The 23196-nt window shown below is 43.3% G+C and overlaps 1 protein-coding gene across 1 annotated transcript in view; it reads right to left on the bottom strand.

Moving 5' to 3' along the window:
* The window catches only part of LOC127189536 (1-phosphatidylinositol 4,5-bisphosphate phosphodiesterase epsilon-1-like), a 201474-nt gene that overhangs the window by 141220 nt on the left and 37058 nt on the right, over positions 1-23196 (bottom strand). Inside the window, exon 2 of the mRNA XM_051146421.1 lies at positions 20133-20421. Within this exon, the coding sequence (XP_051002378.1) occupies positions 20133-20421 (289 nt within the window). The remainder of the gene's footprint in view (positions 1-20132; positions 20422-23196) is intronic.

Below are 23196 nucleotides of genomic sequence, written 5' to 3'. Positions count from 1 at the left end.
CCCCTCCATTGCTGCTCCTCCTTGGAAAAGGGGAGCTGCATTACATCAAGCCCCTCCCCAGCACATCAAGTCCCAACAGGGATGAATACATCCTCTTCCTCTGTGGCCTTGCTAGGCAGTCCCGCCAAGGGGAAGTGATCAAAAAGCAGGCAACAGAGTCAGAGACAGTCCCCCACTCCCCTTACTAGAGGACCCATATGAAGGCTGAGCTGCCTATCAGCTACGTCTGTGTATAAGGCCTAGGTGCAGTCCATACATGGTCCTTGGCTGGTGCAAGCCCCTCTGGGCCCTGATTAGTTAGCTCTGTTGGTCTTGTGGTGTTCCTGTCCCTTGCAGTTCCTTCTGTCCTTCCCCCCACCTTTCCACAAGACTTCCTATGCTTTGCCCAATGTTTGGCTGTGAATCTTAGCATTTGCAAATTCTTAGCATTTGCAGCATTTACAGCAGGATGGAACCTCACAGAAGACAGCAGTGCTAGGGTCCTGTCTGCAAGCATAGCAGAATATTGTTAATAATGTCAGGGGTTGATTCTCTCTGACGGGGTGGGTCTTAGGTTGGGCAAGGTATTGGTTAGACATTCCCTCCATCTTTGAATATAAATATTTTAATAACAGACAAGGAAGATTTTATATTTAATTATGCAGCCAGGATGTTTTTGACTATGTTTGATGATTTAAGCAAAAGTTTTTACTGACAAAGCCAAACTCAACTTTAATAGAAAAAGAATGGCTGTGCAAAGTGGCCAGTAATACATTTGGGAACCTCAAGCTGGATGCATTAAGATTATCATAGGGTTGTGTGGAGGAGGCTTGGGGCTCGACAAATTCATGCCTAACACCAGGAGCTTTGCTTGAGTCCTGGTTTAGGTTACTACATTACTGTGACTCCTAATTAACTCTACAGCCATGATAAAATTTTCTGGACCTTTTTACAGCTCCTCATCCTGAATTCACAGCTCTCAGTCCTTCATTCATCATCATTTTATATTAATAAGTCTCGCCGTAAGTTGTAACCAGCACAGCTAAGCAGAGGGCTTACAAATATACAAGTCTGATTTTGAGATTCTTGCTGTGATCAAATCTGGACATTCCAGTCTCTCAAAGTGAAGACAGTCAAACTGCATCTAGGTTTCATTCATAAAATAAAACCAACAGCTTCATTTTCTCAGATCCCAAGTCCCAGGGGCATTTCTTATTTCTTCTTCGTGTCTCAGGGGCTGGTTCTTTCCCTTCCTCTAACTTCCACCTGCATGTGTTTACATCAGTCTCTGATTGTTCTGGGCTATGAAAAAACAAGGGGAATATTTATAAAGTTCACACTAGAGCAAAGCGTAGGGGCTCAGAAAGGCCTTTTGGCCCTGCTAGATGATAGCCTTGATGGCAGGAGGAGGATGGAAGCCGGCCCAGTGAGCTGCATAAAGAAAACAACACCATTTATACAAAGTCTGAGAGAGACCTCACGCTTCCTTCCTGGGGTCAGTTTTTTTTTCTGATTTGGTATAAAACAGCCATCGGATCTGAAAACACAGCTGCTGGCTTCTTTCTTTGGAACTTGAGCAGCACACATAAGATCAGCGTTGGCTTCTCCAGCTGGATGTGGACAGTCCAGGTTGCCAGCATCTGCTGTCTGTGAATCTCCACTGGACGGCTGTCGCTGCTCACTGTGCAAGCCAGGGCTGAAGGTTCAAGAGTCCTGGCACCTCTGATGACTACATAGGCCTCCTTCTACCAGTGCCCTCCCAGGGCTCCATATCAAGTAAAAAAAAATGCTCAACGGTGTGGGCTCTAAAGTGGGGTGGGCCCAAGTTCAAACCCTGCTTGGTCATTCCCTAGTTCCTTAGCCTTGCAATCAAGCTCTTTGGGCAGGGACATTTATCTGGAAAGTTCCTGTGACTCCTAGCCAAAAGTACAAACATCACCAGAATAATGATACAAGTCAACATTCCTTCACACCTAGCAACATTTCCTCTGTGTGTCTGTGTAGAGTGGAATAGACACAGTCAAATGGATCAAAGACCTTGAGCCCTCCACGGAGTAAATTGGAAGGTTCTGGAAAATGACATGGCAGCCATATTGGCTGATTCTTCTCAGCCAGATTACTCTATCCATGGCCGTACTTCTGTAGCTGAGGGTGAGAGACATCATACACAGTCATCCAATAGCATGCCCCAAACATGCCAAAATAGGGCCACCTACTAAGCCTAACCCTAGGGCCTTCAGCTGGTGGACTGGAGCAATCCGTTTGGAGCAAGAAGAGAATAACTTTGAGTAACAGGTCTTAAAGATATTAGTTTTCTTTCCTTTTTCCCAGTCTCTCTTTACATAACTAGTGTTTTAGAGACACCAATTTAAAGTGTTGAAGTTTTAGTTTTAGTCACATTTTTGAAATGTGAATCACTCGGTTGTTCTGAGAATCTTGCAGAACATGCCTGGAATAGCACAATGACAAGGCTAACAATGGAAGGCCCGCAGGCTTCCCTGAAAACTCCAGGAAGGTGGTCCTGTACGCTGGGCACATGTTACAATTTACTTATTTAAGCTCTTGAGTGCTTGAAAAGAATAAAGCAGTTTATTAATACACTCAAGGCACATGGCTCCTTCATTCTGCTCAAGTGTAAAATTGCTCACTGGTCACATATTTCTTTCAGGGCAATTTCCTTTTGGTCTATACTTACAGATGTAAAAAGTAAATAAATAAAAATTTAAATAGCCAGGAAGCCAGGCAGTGGTGGTGCATACCTTTAGTCCCAGGCACTTGGGAGGCAGAGGCAGGCAGATTGCTATAAACTCAAGGCCAGCCTCATCTATGGAGTGAGTTCCAGGACAGCCAAGCCTACACAGAGAAACTCTGTATTTAAAAACCAAAACCAACTAACCAACCAACCAACCAAACAAACAAAAAAGATACCAGGACACTGTATATTTTCTGATAGTTAGTCAATACAATCTAGTTACTCAGTGATCTTTTCACGTAAAGGGAACCATCTGACCAGACCTTGCTTCCCCTACTGGACAACAGAACTCCATCCTGGCCATAGCTGTTGACTGCAGAGCCTAGGCATTACAGAGTAACTCCAAACACTTCATTAGCAGAGGGGATTTGGATTAATTTAAAATGGATCATGAAACTGAGATTGAGGGATTGGTGCTGTAGGCAAGGGAGAGAAGATTACAGTTGTGCAATAAAGTGGTATAAACAAGATTCTATATCAGAAACAAAAAGGCAGACCCTTGATGTCTCGGGTGAGGTCAGAGACTCTTGCTGGCTCTGGGACCGCGTTTCCAGTTACAAGAGAGTTGGTGTTCGGAAGGTACTGAGAACAGTAAATGGCGCGTGGTGCTCAAGTCATAAACGGTAGGTATATCATTAGAATTGGGTTTACGAGTCTGTGACCTTGATTAGCTCAGATCAAGGGTTAAAAAGCTGAGTCAAGTAAAGTGGGTAAAGTATCCACAACAAAGTGATGATGTCACCTTCTGGGCTTATTACCGGGCTTCACGGTAGAGTGGAATAGGCATAGAAAGAGAACGCAAAGACCTGGAGCCCTCCAAGGGGTAAGTTAGAAGGTTCTAGAAGGGACATGGCAGACATATAGGCAGATTTTCTCAGATAGCTTACTCTTTCCAAGGTATAGACTCCACTGGCAAGGCTGGGTCTGTGAATCCAGTTTTGATAAGTTGGTCTCTGGGTGTTCTAGAACATGTTTGCTTCAGTGTGTCTGCGTGTCTTCCCACTCTCCCTCCCTGTCATTTGTCCTCTTCATTGGAAAGGGGATTTCTGCACTGAGAACACCAACTTTCTCAGGGCTGAGCTAGAGCAGGAGAAAGCGAATGACAGACATTGCTCAGTTGAGTTTTCTGGGAAGATGGAGAGCCCAAAGCCAGGGAAGGTGCTGGCCAGGGCTGATATCCTGTGTTCATGGAAGGTCCTGGTGTGGAGAAATGAACCCAGAAGGTAAGGCCCAGGAAGGTTGCTGTCTCAAATCCCTGTCCGGACATTTGCCATGACCCCCAACACAGCTCCAGAGACCTCCCCAGACCCTCCGGTTCCCGTCCTTTGGCAAAGCTGACCCCTCTCCTGAGACTTATCCCTACTACTAGAACTTTGCTCTTGCTGTTTCTGATTATCTTCTTTATTCCATCTTCACTTTGGGAGCCAATATTCTAAAAAATTTATATACCTTATGTATTTTATCCCATTGTACTTTCTGAGATGAGTATATGCACTGGCCCATTTTATAGATTAAGATGATGGAATGTAGGAAGAGGGATTAAGTGATCTTCCCAGATCTCTCTGTGAATATATGTGGGAGTCTCATTGTATCTCACATGCTTTATTTAAAAAAAAACTTACAAAAATATTTGCTTTTAAATTTTAAATTATGTCGGGCGTGGTAGCACATGCCTTTAATCCCAGCACTCGGGAGGCAGAGGCAGGCGGATCGTTGTGAGTTCGAGGCCAGCCTGGTCTACAAAGTGAGTCCAGAACAGCTAATGCTACACAGAGACACCCTGTCTTGAAAAACAAAAAACAACAACAAAAAAAAAACAACAACAAAAAAGTTAAATTTTAAATTATTTTAAAGTTAGCATACAATAGTTAGCATGGCATTTAAAATATTTATTTAAGATCATTATATTTAAGTATATTAATATTATATAAATAAACACACACACACCATTATACTTGCTCTAGTTAATTCCCCTTCTCCACTGCCTCCTACTCCCCGGCCTGCTCCTACTCTCTCATTGGCCCTCTTCCTCTCCCCCAAATAGTCCCTCCTCTACGTTCATGTCACATGGTTTTATTACCCTCTCTTTCCCACCCCTAGACCCTACATTCTTAACCTCTGATCTTTGCCTTGGTGTATCACACAACTATATTGACTTGTTCACACAGTCATTTCTGTCAAGTAAATTACCAGGCCGGGGGTGGTGGCGCATGCCTTTAATCCCAGCACTCGGGAGGCAGAGGCAGGTGGATCGCTGTGAGTTCGAGGCCAGCCTGGTCTACAAAGCAAGTCCAGGACAGCCATGGCTAACACAGAGAGACCCTGTCTCGAAACCACCACCCCGCCTCCAAAATTACCAGTTCCCGGAGTTGAAAAGAGTGTCTTTCTCGTCTGTTTCATCCTTAGGTAAGAAGGGCCTGGGCAAATATGTAGGTGTTTGCCATAACTATACTATATGACCCCCATTTCCTGCAGGTAAATCAGAGGCAGGTAGTGGCTGGGTGTAGCTCTAGAAGAACTCAAGCCTGTTCCTGAGGGCTGGGTCTGTAGCCACTGCTGGGTCAGTTCCAGGCTGCTCTGGGTCTTGCTTTCCTATTTAAATGTCTCCTCTTTACCTTATGGAAGGTTGTGAACATCAGGAGATTATATTATTATTATTATTTTTTTAACCAGCTCCCTAGACTATTCCCAAACAGTAGTTAACATAGTCTGTAGCCCACAGCAGGCACTCAAGTGTATTTATTGATAAAACAACTCTCCAAACTGCCAGCCCAGTTTTCATATCTTTTGTTCTTTTTTAAAATGGGATCAACACATTGTGCAAACAATACCACTTAGCTGTTAGAGGGAGACAGCCATAAAGTTTTGCTCTGCTGTGCATGTAGAAAACTAAACTATTAAGTTGAGAAGAGTAACAAAGGATATTGAAAATAGAAATCAGGGTTGGGAATGTACCAAGACTCTATCCATGGAAAATGTGAACGTTCTCTGGAGCCTTTCCAACCTGGGAATTTGTATCACAATTCCATCAGGTCTAACTTGGTTTTAACATCCCATTTTCAGGAAGAAAAGAAAAAGTGTATGTTATTGGTTAAGAGGTCCAACCATCAGTGGTTTGGTAACTGAGATACTTCAACATTTCAAGGACAGAGCGAAACACACACACACACACACACACACACACACACACACACACACACACACACACACACAAACACACACACACACATCAGACTCGAGCTGAGTGGCTGAAACAAGTTGTTAACCCACTCAAAGACCTTGGAGGCTCCAGCCTTTCCCCTTGGATAGCTCTGCAAGGCACCCAGTGAGGTTCCAATTTGGGCAGGGGTTTGTTTATTCTGCTTGGTTCAAGTCAGGGTTACGGATCCCTAATGGTTTTAGCATCCCTAAAGGTTTTCCACATTTGGGCAAGATCTATGCTTTCTGTCAGTCCCAAGGAAGCTTTGCTCCCAGCTGCTTTGCTGAGCCAGATACACTAGCAGCTCTCGGATAGCTGTTCTCAGGGTAGATGCTATTCCTTGGCATAGATGTGGAGGGTTTGTTTATTTGTTTGTTTGTTTGTTTGTTTTATGGCAGTGCTATGTTGTAGTAAAAAATGCCCCATTCTTAACCGACTGTACGTAATGCTATTTTCACTACATCTCATCCTCCTTCCCCGCAAGTGATGTTGAATTTTCTAAACTAGTCCTTTTTCTGCAAACACTACTTCATGCCAATGCAAATGAAGAGGGTTCATACTGACTCTTGTTCCTTCGTTTTGAGGACACCAATTCCTAATGCAGGAACAATCAGGATTGCGGCTGCCATCTTTCTCCTCAGAGTTGACAGTTTGTCTCCCCTTTGCCCCAACTCCTAGTCTAGCTTCCTGAATCCTTGAACTGAAACACCCCACTGGACAAGAGACAAACAGAATGTAATTTATAAGACTCACCCATGTGGGTGCCTGCAGGGCCAGGCAGGTGAAAATGAGCTGCGGCAGGTGTAGGGGGACAAGATGTGTTTCATATCTCAGTTAGCACTTGCCTGCCGAGCCGAGGCAGGAGAGCCCTGGGGTTGCCAGAAAAGTTAGAACGCCACTTGTTAGTGAAAAGTTTCCCAATTTTGAAAATACAGCAGAGCCGTCAAAGAAAAACACACATGCCCTGGATTTGGCCCACTAAGAACAAATTTGCTTCCTGGATACAAATAGAGCTGATACCAATAAAACTGATGGGAGTCAGAGCGATCGGGGAGTGTGGGTTCGGAGCGTGTCTAAGCCTTGTCTCTTGTTGCTGCGATAAAATAACCACCATATGGATGCTGGGAACCAAACCTGGGTCCTCTGGAAGAGCAGTGAGTGCTGTTAATGCTAAGCCATCATTCCCACTCCTGGTACTTTAACTTTTCAGTGTGTGTGCGCATATGTGGGTGGTGCCTGAGGTGGCCACAAGGGAGTATTGGTTTCTACACAGTTGGAATTACAGGCAGTTGTGCATTTCATTAAAATTTTAGCTTGGGCCAGGCGGTGCTGGTACATGCCTTTAGTCCCAGCACTGGGAGGCAGAAGCAGTTCTCTGAGTTCAAGGCCAGCCTGGTCTACAGAATGAGTTTCAGGACAGCCAGGGCTATACAAAGAAACTCTGTCTCAAAAAACCAAAAAAGAAAAAAGAAAAAATTTACCTTGGGGGTTAGGGCAGAATTTCCAGCAATTTCTGAGATGGCCTTAAACATATCTGGCTATTTTATAATATGTATTTAATGTAAGTCCATGTTTTCAGTCTTAACAATTAAAAACTCAAAATACTGATTGGCTTTGAAAAATGTTGAGAATTCTCTATATTCTTTAGTATCAAGTACTGAGACAATATTTAATTCTTTATATAAAAATAATTCAATCTCATTAGTGTACACATTGGCTTTCGTCATTAACACACATATAACCATATCTTTAAAAATAATTATTCTAAAGCAATAATCTTTATCATCAGTAATTGTATCAAATATATACCATATATACATATATATGTTTTATATATCCTCCATATCCATGGTTTTCTAAAATTTCTCAGGCAAACATTGGTCATGCATGGAAAAATTTAAAAAGTCATATCTTAGAGGTGAAGAACATGGAACTGAGACTCCGCCAGACTTGGGACCAACTCCTGGCTTTGCATACAGCCACTGGGAAAGTCCAGCTGAACATGTGTGTTCTAGGCTGAGCAGTCACTAGTCCAGGGCTTGGGTTTTCAAAGTCTTTTTTTCCACACTCCCTTCCTCTCTGTGTCCCAGGTCATCTGCAAGAACATCTGCTTGAGATGGGTATGTAGATGTTTATTTACTACTCAAGAGTGTGACTGAGTACAAACTGGAGGAAACAGTCACCACATCCACACAGAGAGCTTCAGAAAGGCTAAACATATGATTGTTCAAGTTTCCGTGGAATTGTTTGTTGGTTAGTATGTAGAAAACATTTTAAGATAGCATTTGCTGTCAGGAGTACAAAGTTAAGAAGACTTTAAAAAATGGATTTAAATGGTAGGTATATATTTCTAGTTGGAAACATTTTAGACTTTCCTGCACATGGTTAAATATGTTCTGTTAAAATTCAGTTAAACAAAACAAACAACTCAATTTAACTGTATTACTGGTTTCTCCATTGTTTCTTTAAGACTCAGTTTTGATTGAAGTTTAAAGAATGACTCAGGCTGTCTTGAGATTTTTATCTCTTTCCCAATTATCTGCTACTGACCCACATCGCTATTATAAACAGATTATAAGCATATTGCATTATGTTCTATAAATGTTCCCATGGACAGGAATTTTCATAGTCCATTTAAGTGAGTTCTAATCTTTTAGAACAGTTTGGAAACTCGAAAAAAGGATTAGTTTCATGTAGTAGGAAAAAAAAAAACCTCATTTAATGTTTACTGTAATGAATAAACTATCTTTTCTATAATATACAACACAAATTTTAATGTGAATGCTAAATTTTGTTTGCTGAAACTACCGATTTTAGAGCCAGCTTCGGTTTTAATGAGGGTTTTTTTTATTGCTGTGCTAACCACCATGACCTGGGGAAGAAAGGGTTTATTCCTCCTTACAACTGTCTATCACTCAGGGAAGTCAGGGCGAGGACTCAAGGCAGGACCCAGAAGAAGGAACTGCCGCACAGGGCCTGGAAGGATGCTGCTCACTCTCATAGCTTGCTCAGTCTGCTTTCTTTTACCATCCAGGCCCATCCACCCGTGGGCGGCACTCCTCGCTTTGGGATAGACTATTGCATATCAATCGCCAATCAACCAAATGCATCACAGGCATAATTATACCCAGGGCAATCTGTTTAGGGGCATTTGTCAATTGAGGTTCCCGCTTCCTAGATGACCCTAGCCTGTGTCAAGCAGACATAAAGAGAAGCCAGCACAGCTCCCAGCACCAGCAGCAGTGAACGTGGAGCACATTCTCTTCTGGTGTGAAAACAGAGATAGTCAGCAGAGAATTAAACAGAAACAAGAGTTTTCTAATGAAGGTCAGAGGCTGCTTCCTCCGCTCCCCACCCCCTTGTTAAATCCTGCTCACATTTCCTTGGGCTCTTAAGTAGTTTTAGAATCTCTACACTTCACTCAAGACAGTTCATGGACTTTCCTTTATGCCCCTAGGCTCTATACTTATTTCTTTTAAAAAATATATATTTTATTAATAAAAAAATATATTGTATTAATTTATTCATATTACATCTCAATTGTTATCCCATGCCTTGTATCCTCCCATTCCTCCCTCCCTCCCGCTTTCCCCCTACTCCCCTCCCCTATGACTGTGACTGAGGGGGACCTCCTCCCCCTGTATATGCTCATAGGGTATCTATACTTATTTCAAACCCAACTTTTAACCGTGCTAAAGCTGCCTGCTTATTCCTCATATGTCCATCTCCTCCACTAGCAGTGCAGTCCTTGAAAGTAAAGGCCGCATCTTGTTTACAGCTGTCGTTTTGACACAGAGAATATGCTCAATAAATATTGTTTAGTAAGTGCATGCATGAATGAAATGCATAAATTGCATGAAAATGAAGGAAAACTGAAGTTACAAGTGGCTGTGAGAAGTCACTAGATAACCTCCTCTTAGGATTCCTCTAAGTTGCTAGTGCCAGGGCCCACAGCCAGGGAAACCCACACTGTGACTGAGCTTACAGGAGAGCGGGTGACCTTAGCAGAGGGCTGGCAGGTGGGGTTCCCAAATACAGACTGGCAGAAGCATCAACCCCCCACCAGTGATGACTGATGGAAGACTTACCAGACACTAAGTCCCTTGTATACGTTATCACACCCAGTCCTGAAAACAACTAGAGTTATTGGTCTGATTTTCATTTTACTGATGCAGAAACTGAAGTTCGGAAAAGTAAAACTGATGTCAAGACTCAAACCTAAGACAGAGTGATGCCTATATTCAGTGCCACCTCAACAGTGGCACAAGTCAGAGACTGCTGCTCCCAGCAGAACCAAAAGAGCCTAGAGCAGCGCTCACTCAGATTTGAGCGTCTTTCACCAGGTCTCTTCAGCAAAGCCTCTGTGTGTCCTCTCTTCTCACTCCGCTGACAATGGGCATTTCGGAAATGAGGGGCTTGAACTCATCAAAACCTTCACACTGGCCTTTTTTCAAAATCCCAAGTGCCGCATGCGCACGTGGAAACAATACATCAGTACAGATGACGCAAGAACGGCCTTTCTGGCCCATAAGCACTCTGATGGGAAATTTGACCCATTCTCCCAACTATGTTAAGTTTCACTTTCTAGCCTTGTTTATCTATGAATAGTCTTTTCAGCTCTAAATACAGTTCTTTTTTTTATTAATTTATTCATATTACATCTCGATTGTTAGCCCTTCCCCTGTTTCCTCCCATTCTTCCCTCCCTCCCATTTCTCCCCTTCTCCCCTCCCCTATGTCTGTGACTGAGGGAGACCTCCTCCCCCTATATATGCTCTCAGAATATCAAGTCTCTTCTTGGTAACTAGCTATCCTTCCTCTGAGTGCCACCAGGTCTCCCCATCCGGGGGACATGGTCAGAAAAGGGGCACCAGAGTTCGTGTGAGAGTCAGATCTCACTCTCCATTCAACGGTGGAGAATATCATGTTCATCGGCTAGGTCCTGGTAGGGGTTCGAAGCTTACTGCCTATATTCTCCTTGGCTGGTGCCATAGTTTGAGGAGGACCCCAGCATCCAGATCTGCCTGTCATAAAGTTTTTCTTGTAGGTTTCCAGGACCCTGTGGGTCCTACTATTTCCCCTTTCTTCCATGCTACTCTTGTCTAAAGTCTCAATCGGATGTCCTCTCCTCTGACCCACTTTCTTGGTAAGTAAAGATTTTCATGGTACGTATCCCTTGGACTAGTGTTTTTGATATAAGTGAATGACACCACATGCTGGCGAGGATGTGGGGAGAGAGGAACACTCCTTCATTGCTGGTGGGAATGCAAACTAGTACAACCACTTTGGAAAGCTATCTGGCGCTTTCTCAGAAAAATGGGAATAGGGCTTCCTCAAGACCCAGCTATCCCACTCCTTGGAATATACCCAGAAAATGCCCTACCACATAACAGGGACATATGCTCAACCATGTTCATAGCTGCTTTATACATAATAGCCAGAACATGGAAACAGCCTAAGTGTCCCTCAGTAGAAGAATGGACTAAGAAACTGTGGTATATTTACACAATGGAATACTACTCAGCTATTAAAAACGAGGAATTCCTGAAATTTGTGGACAAATGGATTGATCTAGAAATTATCATAATGAGTGAGTTCACCCAGAAGCAAAAAGAGACAAATGGTAAATACAGTTCTTATGTGCTCGCTTTAGCTCTGAGTTCAGAAGCAGTTCTTGATCCCCACCCCACCCCAGTACAATCCAGCTGCCCTGTTCCTTATCTGATTACATTTGCTCCTCCCTTATTCTGGGTGGGTTTAAAAAAATAATTAGCAATTGTGAAAATTCATCTTTTAGAGCTGTTTTCACTTTCAATATTTAGTGAGGTTTGTGGGGGGAAAGCCTTGGAATCTAGTCACTATTAGATTAGATCTTGGCTTAGCATTTCAGGTAACTCTGGTGGATGGATTTCTGGAATATGTAACCAAGACTTGACATTGTAATTTGAAACCCTGAGTGCTGCTCAGGCACTACAGTGCTCACCAATCACCTTTCTGGATTCGTGGATTAGAACTCAAAGGACCCTCAGTTATCTGACATACTGCCTTCCATCCTCCCTTTCCTGTGTCAACACTTTCCCTGAGATACAGGACAGAACAGTTTCCTTCCATAAAGTAATTTCTTCAGGGCAAAATGAAGGTAAAATAAGAGTTGGTTGCAACACTGCTCCCCACTCAAATTAGGGGCCACATAGGATGACAAACTCACTCCTGGGTCATAGCTGGCTGGCCAGATGCTGAGCTCATCCCATGTGTGGATTGAAATCTTTGAATGGGCCCCACAGCAGAGGCATTTTGTCATGTGCCCATCAAACCCCCTGATACTATGACAGATTGGCCCATTTCAGTTCAGCAGCCCAGTGCTTCCTCACGTTAGGTGGTCAGGGCTACTTCAGTTGGCCTGAGACCAAGCACTGTGTTTCCTCTGGAATGAGAAACGCTATTCTACAAGCTGCAGACTTGTCCACATGTATCCGAATTCTTCCCATAGTTGACACGACTCTAGGCCACAGTGGGCAGCTAATGAGTATTTCTTAATTAATTAGCTGCTACAGAAATATACTCAGCATCACGTTAAGGTATATTTTTATCCACCAAATAATTTCAAGGTAGCAAAGCTAATAAGTCAGGACGTTTCTTTAAATAGCCAAGGAATCCTGGAATTGGAGCTATGTGCATACCTTCTCAGCCTGGTAGGCATGCAAGGGCTAACTGTTTTGATTAGGAGGAAGTCCAGTAAGACGGGCATTATAAACAAAGCTACTTATGAGATATAGTCATGCACTTCAAATGCATGTTTTCCTACTATGAATTCTGGTTTTAGTATTCAAAGCTACTAACTTCTGAAAAAAACCCCGATAGGATATAGGTAGTTATTGCATATATATATATATATATATATATATATATATATATATATATAAAATTTGAAAATACATCAAATGTTTTTATCAGAAGCAAAATACCTTCTATTTTCAAATAAGAAAATTGAATCTATAAGGCATGCTTTGTTCTTATATCACTGTTCCGTCTACAGTCTATGAATGAGCAATAACTTGAATAGTTAAACACATATGTACAGACACATGCAAAATTATTAAAAATAAACAGTGGAGCTTTTGCTTCCTGATGCATACTTTATTTCTATTTATTTATTTATTTATTTATTTATTTATTTATTTATTCACTTACTTTGTATTCTGGTCGAAGCCCCCTCCCTCCTCTAATCCCCTCCCTTATTCCTCAGAAAAGGGAACCCTCCCACCCACCCACCCCAGCTCATCAAGTCATATCAGGACTGAGTTCATCCTCTTTCCCTGTGGCCTGGCAAGGTAGTCCCACCAGGGGAAAATGACCAAAATCAGGCAACAGAGTCTGTGTCAGAGACAGCCCCCATTCCGCTTACTAGTGCATCCACATGAAGCCTGAGCTGCCCATCAGCTACATCTATGTAGAGGACAGAGGTCCAGTCCATGCATGGTCCTAGGTTGGTGCTGCAGACTCCACAGGCCCTCTGGGTCCTGATTAGTTGGCTCTATTGGTCTTCTTGTGGAGTTCCTGCCACTTCTAGGTCCTTTTATTCTTCCCTCCATTTTCCACTAGACTCTGTATGCTTTGCCCAATGTTTGAGTGCGAGTCTCAGCATCTATTTCAAACTGCTACTGGGTGGAACCTCTCAGAAAACAACTCTAATAGGCTCCTGTCTGCAAGTCAGGGGTTGGCTCTCTCCCATGGGGTGGGTCTCAAGTTGGTCCAGGCATTGGTTGGACATTCCCTTGATCTCTGCTCTATCTTTATCCCTGCATGTCTTGTAGGTAGGGTAAGTTTTGGATCAAAGTTTTTATGAATGGGTTGGTGTTCTCCTCCCTCCATTAGGAGTCTTGTCTAGTTAGAGGGTGTTTTCTTTAGTCTCCATGGCCCTTGCTACTAGGAGTCTCTGCTAGAGTCCCCTTCACATCCTCCTTGAGGCCTATCCTGACTTAGGTTTCCAGCTTGTCACAGAATTCGCCCACCCACAGTTTCTTTTTTCTCAGCAAGCCTTCCATCCTCCAGCCCTTCCTCTCCCCAGGTCTGATCTCCACCATTAGTTTTCTTTGCACTCCATCCCCTACCTTGTTACTCTCTTCAACCACTACCTCTGTCCATTCTATTTCCACTTCTGAGTGATATTTATGCATTCTCCCTTGGGTCCTCCTTGTTGCTTATCATTTTTGGGTCTGTGAATTGTAGTATGTTTATCTTGTACTAAATGGCTAAAATCTGCTTATAAGTGAGTATATACCATGTGTGTCTTTCTGGGTCTGGGTTACCTCATTCAGGATAATCTTTTTTAGTTTCATCTATTTACCTGCAAACTTCATGATTTCCTTGTTTTTACTGGCTGAGTAGTATTTGATTGTGTAAATGTATCCATTTTCTTTATCCATTGTCAGTAACTACACTTTGCACTGGTAAAGTGTGTTGTTTAATCTTGTCATTTACAACCCTTAATAATATAAGAGGAAAAATTGTGCTCATGGCACTGTTTATTCTATCAACTGATGTCATGTACACACGTGAGAACACACAATTGCTTTATTCAAAAAGTTCTCATCACCACATCTTTATTTTACTGTTCTTTCTCAACACTGCATATTTCTATGGCTTACCTCACCCCTTTCTCTCCATTTTTACCTTATCTTGTGGGGATATTTTTTTGCTGTTGTTCTCCTTTGCTTTGGGAGAGACAGGTCTTTTAATACTGTCCAGGCTAGCTTTAAACGGGCCATCCTCCTGCCTGGGTCTCTCAAGGGCTGGGATGGCAGATGTGTGCCCACAGAAGCCACTGCATTTGGTTACGTTGTGCGTCTATTGAAACTAGTGATTCTTTTGGCTGCCCTTACCACTGATGATCTCAAGGTTCTAATGGGGCTAGTGGAGAGAGGGGAGTGACAAAAAGGACAGGAAGTGAGAGGCTTTAACTGTGAAACTACTGAAAGTCACTCCATCAAGAGTATAGACTATCCACTTGTCCATCTGGAACTAGCACACCCTTACAATTAAGGGCATATCCTGGCTGATCAATGCCTTACATCAGAACATGTCTCTTGAGAGGATGGAGAGACGGCCTGACAAGTAAGAGCATTTACCTTGAAAATCAGTTTGCTTTCTGTTACTGTGATAAGCACCATGTTCACAAGTTATCTGCAGAGGAAAGGGTTTATTTCACTTACACTCCCATAGCACACTCTATCCCTGAGGGAAGACAAGGTAGGAACTTGGAGTCAGGAACGAAAGCTGGGGAGGAATGCTGCTTACTTGCTTGCTCCTTGTGGCTTGCTCAGCTTGCGTTCTTATTCAGTCTGGGTTATTCCCAGGGGTAGCACTTTCTACAGTGGCCTGAGCTCTCCCATGTCAAATAACAACCAAGGAAATGCCCTCAGTTGAATTTTCCTCTTCCCATGTGACTCTAAGCACGTAGCAAGTTGACATTAAAACCAACTAACATGCTGTGGAACCGTGAGGACTGCACCCACGTAGCAATCTCGGCAACAAGAACACTCCTGTCACTGAGGCTCTTCAGAGTATGGGGACATGCTGGGACTTTGTGGTTTCCAGCCTTGCCAAAACATAAAAGACCCAGATTGAGGGAAAGACTCTGCCTTGGTGAAATAAGTGGAGGGTGACAGAAGAGGACACCTGATACCTTCTTTTGGCCTCTGCACATGCGCACAGGCAAGCACATCTGCACACACATAAGTATAAGCTCATACATAGAAACACATATATTTACACAAAGAAAGAAATCATTAATATCTGAATTTTTGGAACTCTCAACTTAATAGATCAACTTAATAGATCAAAGCCAGCTTTGATCACCCTCTGGTTGTTGGCCATCTTCAGACCATCCCATAAGCTATAGCAAAGCTGCAAGGTGCCAGAGCCCTGACTTGGGCATGATGATAAGCTGCTGGGCAGCATCTCCACCTAATTTTTTCCTTCAGGTTCCTGCAATCTCCATTTGTAACTGAAGCCACGTCCAGGAGGCAAATTCCTCAGATCTTTGTAAACTCCTGAGTCTTCCTTCCCCAGCTCCACCTCAGTTTCCCTCTTTAATTGCGGTAAAGTGTGCAAAACATTAAAGGGTCCTGCCTAACATTTTTGAATGAAGTTCACAGGCATTAAGTACATTCACATAGCTGTGTCCCTACCCATCTCCAGAGCTGTCCTCTTGGAAAACTGACCCTGTGCCCACTAACTCCACAGTCCCCATTATCCCAGCTTCTATAGCCGCCATTCCACTTCCTGCGTTCACCACCAAGACTGTGAGCCTCTTACAGTGGAATTTTCTGTCTCATTTTTTGTTTCTATTTCCCCTAGTTCATTTTCACAGACTTCAAACATGCACTTGGAGAGGCTGTCCTTTGACCCTCTTCCTTCCCTTTTATCTCTGGGGAAAAGATCTTGTGCTTTTCCATCTCTCCCACTTTGTCCCGTTTTTTTTTTTTTTTTTTTTAAGTAACTGGGAATTTTTCTGATTCTTATATCCAGGTATGAGCAACTGACCATTAGCAAGAGCGAGAGCTGCCACCTTGTAACATTTCAGAACTGGCTGAAAGCTCTTCTCAAAGTCCAGCCAAAGTCTTAGCTCTTTACTCATAGCCAATGAAAATAATTTCTTCTTGACAGGAAATGCCCTTTAGCCCACTTCTAGTGTTTCCCGCCCCACACCCTGCTGAAGACCAACTTCTAGCATCCGGAATGAGAGTGTGTAGATTTCCGCTGTGCACAGGTTGAAGAGATTCTGAGAACCAAAGTCTAGGAACCAAACCACACTTAGTGCCACTTCTCCAAAGTGTCCAAAGGTCCACATAACTCCTGAGAAATAAACTTCTACAACATGGCCTAAGACTTAATAGGTGTTGTACACTCTTTACAAGTGTCTTCTGCAGTCTTGGGTTCCTTGAGACACAGTCTTGTATGGATCTGAGGCTGCTCTCCAACCACTGATGCTCATGCCTCAGCCTCCTAGGTGCCGCTATGCAATTCAAACCTGAAAGCTGCAGACCAAATAGATGTGTGTGTGTGTGTGTGTGTGTGTGTGTGTGTGTGTGTGTGTGTGTGTGTGTGTATGATAATCGATCCATTTTGGGGGTCTTATTTTCCACTGCATGCTGAAGAAGGAGATATATATATATATATAAGATATTTTGAAACTTTGCAAACTCTAATGGAAGAGAGCAATGGAGTTGAAATTAGCCTCCAAGCTGACAAACTAGAAATAACAGAAGTAAGCCCAGAGCAAAAACCAACTAGCAAATGGTATTATTCAGCAAGAACTAATTTGGCAGTTATTAGGAACCATTAAGAAGCTACAAACAGAAAACTAAACTCCAACTCCTGCTTAAGACGACAACTGAAAGTTCTCATATTAGCGGATGGTCTTGTGTGACTCCAGGGGGAGATGTGGTATGAGATGCTATTTCAAACAAGGAAGTACAACAGCAATCAAAATCAAGTTACAATCAGAGCAGTAGGGGTTTTTACTTTCACATGTCAACGGGAGCCTTAGTTGGGACCCTATGTATTCTGGAAGAAGAAAGAGGGTAGCATGTATTGACTTTGCTTTTATCTCAAGCTGAGTCATTTGTCAGATATAACTTCATCTCTACCCATTGAACACTTTGAGTATTTTACACTCCTTATATGACACTTATATGACATGTAACTTGCCACAGTTACATGTTATTCCTTAATTATTTCATGCATACAAATCTTGCTTCCTTGTAAGTATATAGCAAGCAAGCTGACTGGCAATACTTCAGTGCCATCTTCCATAACACCTTCAGTCTATGGGGTACAGCATGGGTATGTGGTAAGTGTGTGTTGGTGAACTCTCATGAGGCCCTGCCATGCAGTCACAAACGTGGAAACCATGCCAATTCCACATGCTAATCTTGGCTCAGTTCAATGTCTTGGGAACAAACCATGGAAAATGTTGTCCTGCTAGTGTCTGGACAGGGCAGGGGGCACATCAGAGCACAGAAAACTTCAATCCTGTGCTGCTGCTGCTGCTGCTGCTGCTGCTGGTGGTGGTGGTGGTGGTGGTATTCCTTACAGTGTAGACAATGTAAGTTCCATGAGAGTGGGGATGTACAGCTAGCACCAACTTTCTCCATTTTACTGTTTCAGACTAGTATTCCCACATTGTGCGTTTTCTTTCTATTACTCATTTGAAACCAATCCCCACACGTTAAGGTGATCGCAGAAAACAATGCAACTTGCCACTCAATATAGCATACCAGGAGGAGGAAGGGGAGCTCCTCTGAGGCCTGCTGAGGATGAATGTGAGGGTAGAACCAGGAGGCTGACGATCAAGTAGCAAGGTCACTGGCCGGCTAGGCCTGGTCTGAGGGCTCACTGTAGGGGGACAGTGTCTACTCTCTGTGACCAAGCAGCCGGATGTCAGATGGAGCTCTTGGCAGCCCCCGGGCAGTGGAACACAACCTTGCATGGTCCCTGTCTAGTTGGTAGCTTCCTGCCAGGGAAGGCTGCCAAGCAGTGTGTGACAGCTGTGTGGTGAGCAAGTCTCGGAGGTTCTCCAGTGCACTGCCGTGTCTGCCCTGCTTGTCTATGTATCATGGGAAGTCACGGGGCAGTTTGGATGCTGGGGAACTTATTTTCCACGGGCTTTTATTTCTCTGCTCTGCACCTGCCTTTCTGTGCCTTTACAGTGGGACACATTGAAGAATGGATCTTCTCTCTTCTTGTCAGGAGAAAGCTATTGGTTCTATATGTGTATATCTGTGTTTCATTATGTTTCCAAGCTGATTTTCAACACAAGCATATATTTTTTTTAAGTTTGATGCTCTTCTGAGCAGGCATGGTAGTTTTATTCTCTGTTACTTATGTACCCTCAATACAAATATCAGTGCAGCCGGAAGGCAAATGATGCCTTAAGAGTCCTAAGAAAGCAGTTCTGATGCTTAGAACTGCTGGAAAGTGTTTTGAAGATACCCAGGATGCCCCAGACCACAGCATAAAAGACTCCAAAATGCTAGAATAAATCTACATTTTATAAATATTGTTGATTTCTTCAAGATATTTTCTCCCCCACAAAGGGGTAGAAAAAGCTAAATCAATTATTACAGGCTGAGTCAGACTTTGAAAATCACTCCTCCCAGCTGTCTTTTGTATCAGCTAGGTAGTGGGTGGCACTGAGATATGTGCTGACAGTAGCAGGGTTGGCTGTAGAGGGGCTGTGTCTTTTTTTTTTCCTTTTTATTAATTTATTCTTGTTACATCTCAATGTTTATCCCATCCCTTGTATCCTCCCATTCTTCCCTCCCCCCCCTTTTCCCATTATTCCCCTCCCCTACAACTGTTCCTGAGGGGGATTACCTCCCCCTGTATATTCTCATAGGGTATCAAGTCTCTTCTTGGTAACCTGCTGTCCTTCCTCTGAGTGCCACCAGGTCTCCCCCTCTAGGGGACATGGTCAAATGTGAGGCACCAGAGTACGTGAGAAAGTCATATCACACTCTCCACTCAACTGTGGAGAATATTCTGACCATTGGCTAGATCTGGGAAGGGGTTTAAAGTTTACCACCTGTATTGTCCTTGGCTGGTGCCTTAGTTTGAGCAGGACCCCTGGGCCCAAACACAAGCATATTTACTTGTTAACATCTTGTCAGAATAATTGACACCTCTTATGGGTTATTGCTAGGAGAAACTACCCACCTGCATAATTGTGGGTTTTGAGTTTGTTGTTTGTTTGTTTTAAGATTTAAAGATCAGCAAAATGGCTTAGTGGGTAAAGGTGCTTGCCCCCAAGGCTGAAGACCTGAGTCCAATCTCTGGAACCCAAATGGTGGAATGACAGAACCTACAAATTGTTTTCTGACCTCCAGACACACAATTGTAACACATGTACACTCACCTACCCACCATCACATGCAAATAAAGAAACAAGTGTAAACATTTTAAAGATAGAACTTTAGCTAGTTACTATCTTTGCAAAAATAAACTTTAAAATATTAGCCGTTGTTTAAGTCTGAAGGGATTTAATTTTTCTGTCTACTCAAGACAGCTACTTTTGCTTCATTTTCTTAGAGTTTCTGACATGTGGCCTCAATCTTCTACCAGCAGATGCAATTGGATGGTTATCTTAGACAATTCTCTAAAGGCAAATGTGAAAAGTTAAGAATGAAATTCTAGACTTTACCTTTGAGCATTATTCGTCCAGTGGATCCTCCAAAGGTACTGAGAAGGCTGTTTCTTGCTCCTAAAGATGTGGTTGCCTCGAGGAGAGAACCGGTGACGTACTGAGCTATCGATGTCCTCTGCAAGGTGGCACGGTACTCACACTCAGTGTCTCGCACACGTTGCTTTAAGTACGGACCAGCTCTAATCCTTCCATGGGCCGCCTCAGAGGCTGGAAGCTGTGTGGAGCAATGGAGAAGAAATCCAACTGTATCTTCTGTTTCTTCTCCTCTTCTCACTGCACTGTAGATCTGTGAATAGCACAAAGCACAGGAAGTATTAATCTAGTTTCTTAGAAAAGCAAATTAACTTGTTGACAAAATGCCAGGATGACTTATTAAGAAAGGAGGCTCGGGCAGTCTAAGCACAAACACCTTTGAGCTCTGCACACATGCATTAACCTGAACATTCTACAGACACCGTCTATTTGGAGAAGCTCTGTGTAGTTATGAAATAGGCCATTCAAACAACTCTGCTATCAAACAGATCACTTAAAGTTGCACCAACCAAAAATATATTCAGCTCAAATTTCTCCTCCTCCACAGGAGAACAATGTTCTGTAGGGCCACAAGGACAAATCTTTCTCTCATCCTGTTGGGCTCTCCTGCATGACTGACTCTGTCTGTCTGCCTTTCTCCATGATTCCATCTGACCTCCACAGGAAATTCTTGTTCCACAAAGAAAGTAAAGTAAAGATGAAAGGGTCGTGGGGAAGGATTTCACTCATGGGCTTCCCATCTATCAGGTAGCATCGAAGTATTTGATGCTTTTATTCTCTTCCTCATGCCTCTTCTCTCACATTCAAATAGTTAATCCCTGTACCGTATTTCTGCTCTGTCATTTTCTCGGAGCCCTTCTTCTTGGACTCACCAAGGATGATCTGATTAGAGCAGGTTCCCAACCTGTCTTCTTCCAATAGGATGTAATGACTAAGGTAGTTATTCAACGTGGACAGAGTGTGCTTCCCTGTGTCAGAAGACATAGGCAGATGCCGAGGGTAAGGCAGACTGCTTGCACCGTAGCATTTCCGCATTGCTCTGAAGAAGAGGCCTGGCCATCATGGAGCTCAACAATATTGCAGGGAGGTGTTGGCTTGTGTGAGTCTTTTAGAGTCTTTCAGGTAGCATGTGAACAACATGGAAGAAATGTCACATGGAGGGACATCTTTAGCTTTGTAAAGGAGGCAAGAAGGGACAATACTTGACAGTGAGTTCATCAATGACATCCTGAACAGTTTGCTTTGCTTTAGTCACAGTTTCTGTATCGGGTCTCGGGAAATCAGTTTCTCATCTCACAGAGATTATAGCCCGCAATGAGATGGTGGCCGCGTGACAACAGATGTGCCTTCGTGGTGCTGTGCACTCCATGCTTCATCTGGACTATGTCCTTATGAATCCCCACAAGAACCCCAACCCCCCACAGCTTCAAACTGGGCTAACCTAGACATACACTTTGCTTTTCCCCACATGCTGATGCATCCTTGCCACCTGGAGTCAGAGTGAGAATTCTTAGCTTCATTCTCTGATATTAAACTTCTGAAGACAAGGGTGCCCAATTGAATGATATGTTGGGGCTGCATCCAGATTCTGGGGGATAGATACCTGGTTTTGCCTTCACTGGCCAGGGAACCGGTCGTGAGTGTGAGTGAGTGACTTGAAGGTTTTGAGCCAGGTTCCTCCTCTGTAAAACGGAGCCAATAATGCTCCTTCCTGGCATTATTGTGGGATCCACTAAGGAGACTCACAAAGCATACCTGACTTAGTGCTAAGAAACAGCACCCATTGGGTAACTCTCTAGGAGAGGATGCACTCCTCCTAAAGGGATGATGGGAGGTTGTTAACTAGAGAGCAGAGTCTCCGTTCTTCAGCATGATGTATTATTACTGTGCTTCATGCATGGCTGGACAATGTCACCCTAACCCTATCTGGGCCAAAGCAGAACTCAGGCCACGACTTTATTCTCAATGTCTGCCTTTCCCTAGACATTGATGTTATCAAGGAAGGAGGGCAATCTCCGTTTGTCACCCTGTCACACATACCAGACCATACAGGCAATCCACACCACAGTGAGTCCCACACAAGCTTTTCAGGACTAACTGGTCCAGAATGTCACAAGCATGGGAAGGAATCCCCCCCCCCCCCCATGAAGACTAAGAAAGGCTCCACGTGGGAAGCAGGGGATAGCCTGCAGCTTAACAAGAAGTTGTGACCCTGGCGACAACAAGTGGGGAAGGTAATTCAAGAGAGAAGCCAAATGATGAGACTAGAAAATGCAGACTTTGTCCTCCTGTCAATGGCAGATAGAGCAGGGTGTGCAGAGCAGAGACTGGAAGGTGTTAGCTGTGCAATGAGGAAGGCCAGACAGCCTGATAACAGAGAGCCTCTGCTGTTAGAGCAGAGCGTTCCAGGCCTTTAGAGGGCGCAACCCTTGACACTTGGTATTTGTTTGTTCTTAGAAGAGGAATGAGGCTAAAAAAGTTTTGTTTAAAACGACGCACAGACAGTTCTCAGTTACTAATAGGTTGCCTACTTTCTTTTCATGCCAAGCTGCCCCACAGGCTTACTGCGCCCACAACCACTGCTTTATGAACTGTACCTGGTATAACACTTCATGGATTCCTAATGGCCTGTCCGGTCCTTTGTTCAGCTTTGCCAATGTATTTTTCTCAAAACCTTATATCTAGAAGGAATGGCAAGACATATAGACTCCTTGATCACAGAAACTTCAACACGGTAAATAGCCACCCTCCTGGAGATTTCTACTGTTCAGAGGAATATCTTCTACAAAGGCTGGAAAGAAGTTTATTTTGTTTTGCTTAACTGGATATTTGAGTGTTTGTCATGTTATTTGACTAATAACTGTTTTCTAAAAGGCACTTAGCCTATAGGCAAAGCATGGTCCAATATAATTTGTTCAAATCTAGTAGACTTTTCTTTTTTTTTTAATTAAAAAAAAAGATTTTTTTTCCCAGTGGCATCACTTTATTGCTTAAGTTTCAACATTGATATACCCAAAGTTCATCTCAT

Source organism: Acomys russatus, chromosome 5 (assembly GCF_903995435.1).
Source record: "Acomys russatus chromosome 5, mAcoRus1.1, whole genome shotgun sequence".
In the NCBI taxonomy this organism is placed as follows: domain Eukaryota; kingdom Metazoa; phylum Chordata; class Mammalia; order Rodentia; family Muridae; genus Acomys; species Acomys russatus.
Note: the sequence above shows the minus strand (reverse complement) of the source record. Positions and strands in the feature narration are given on the sequence as shown.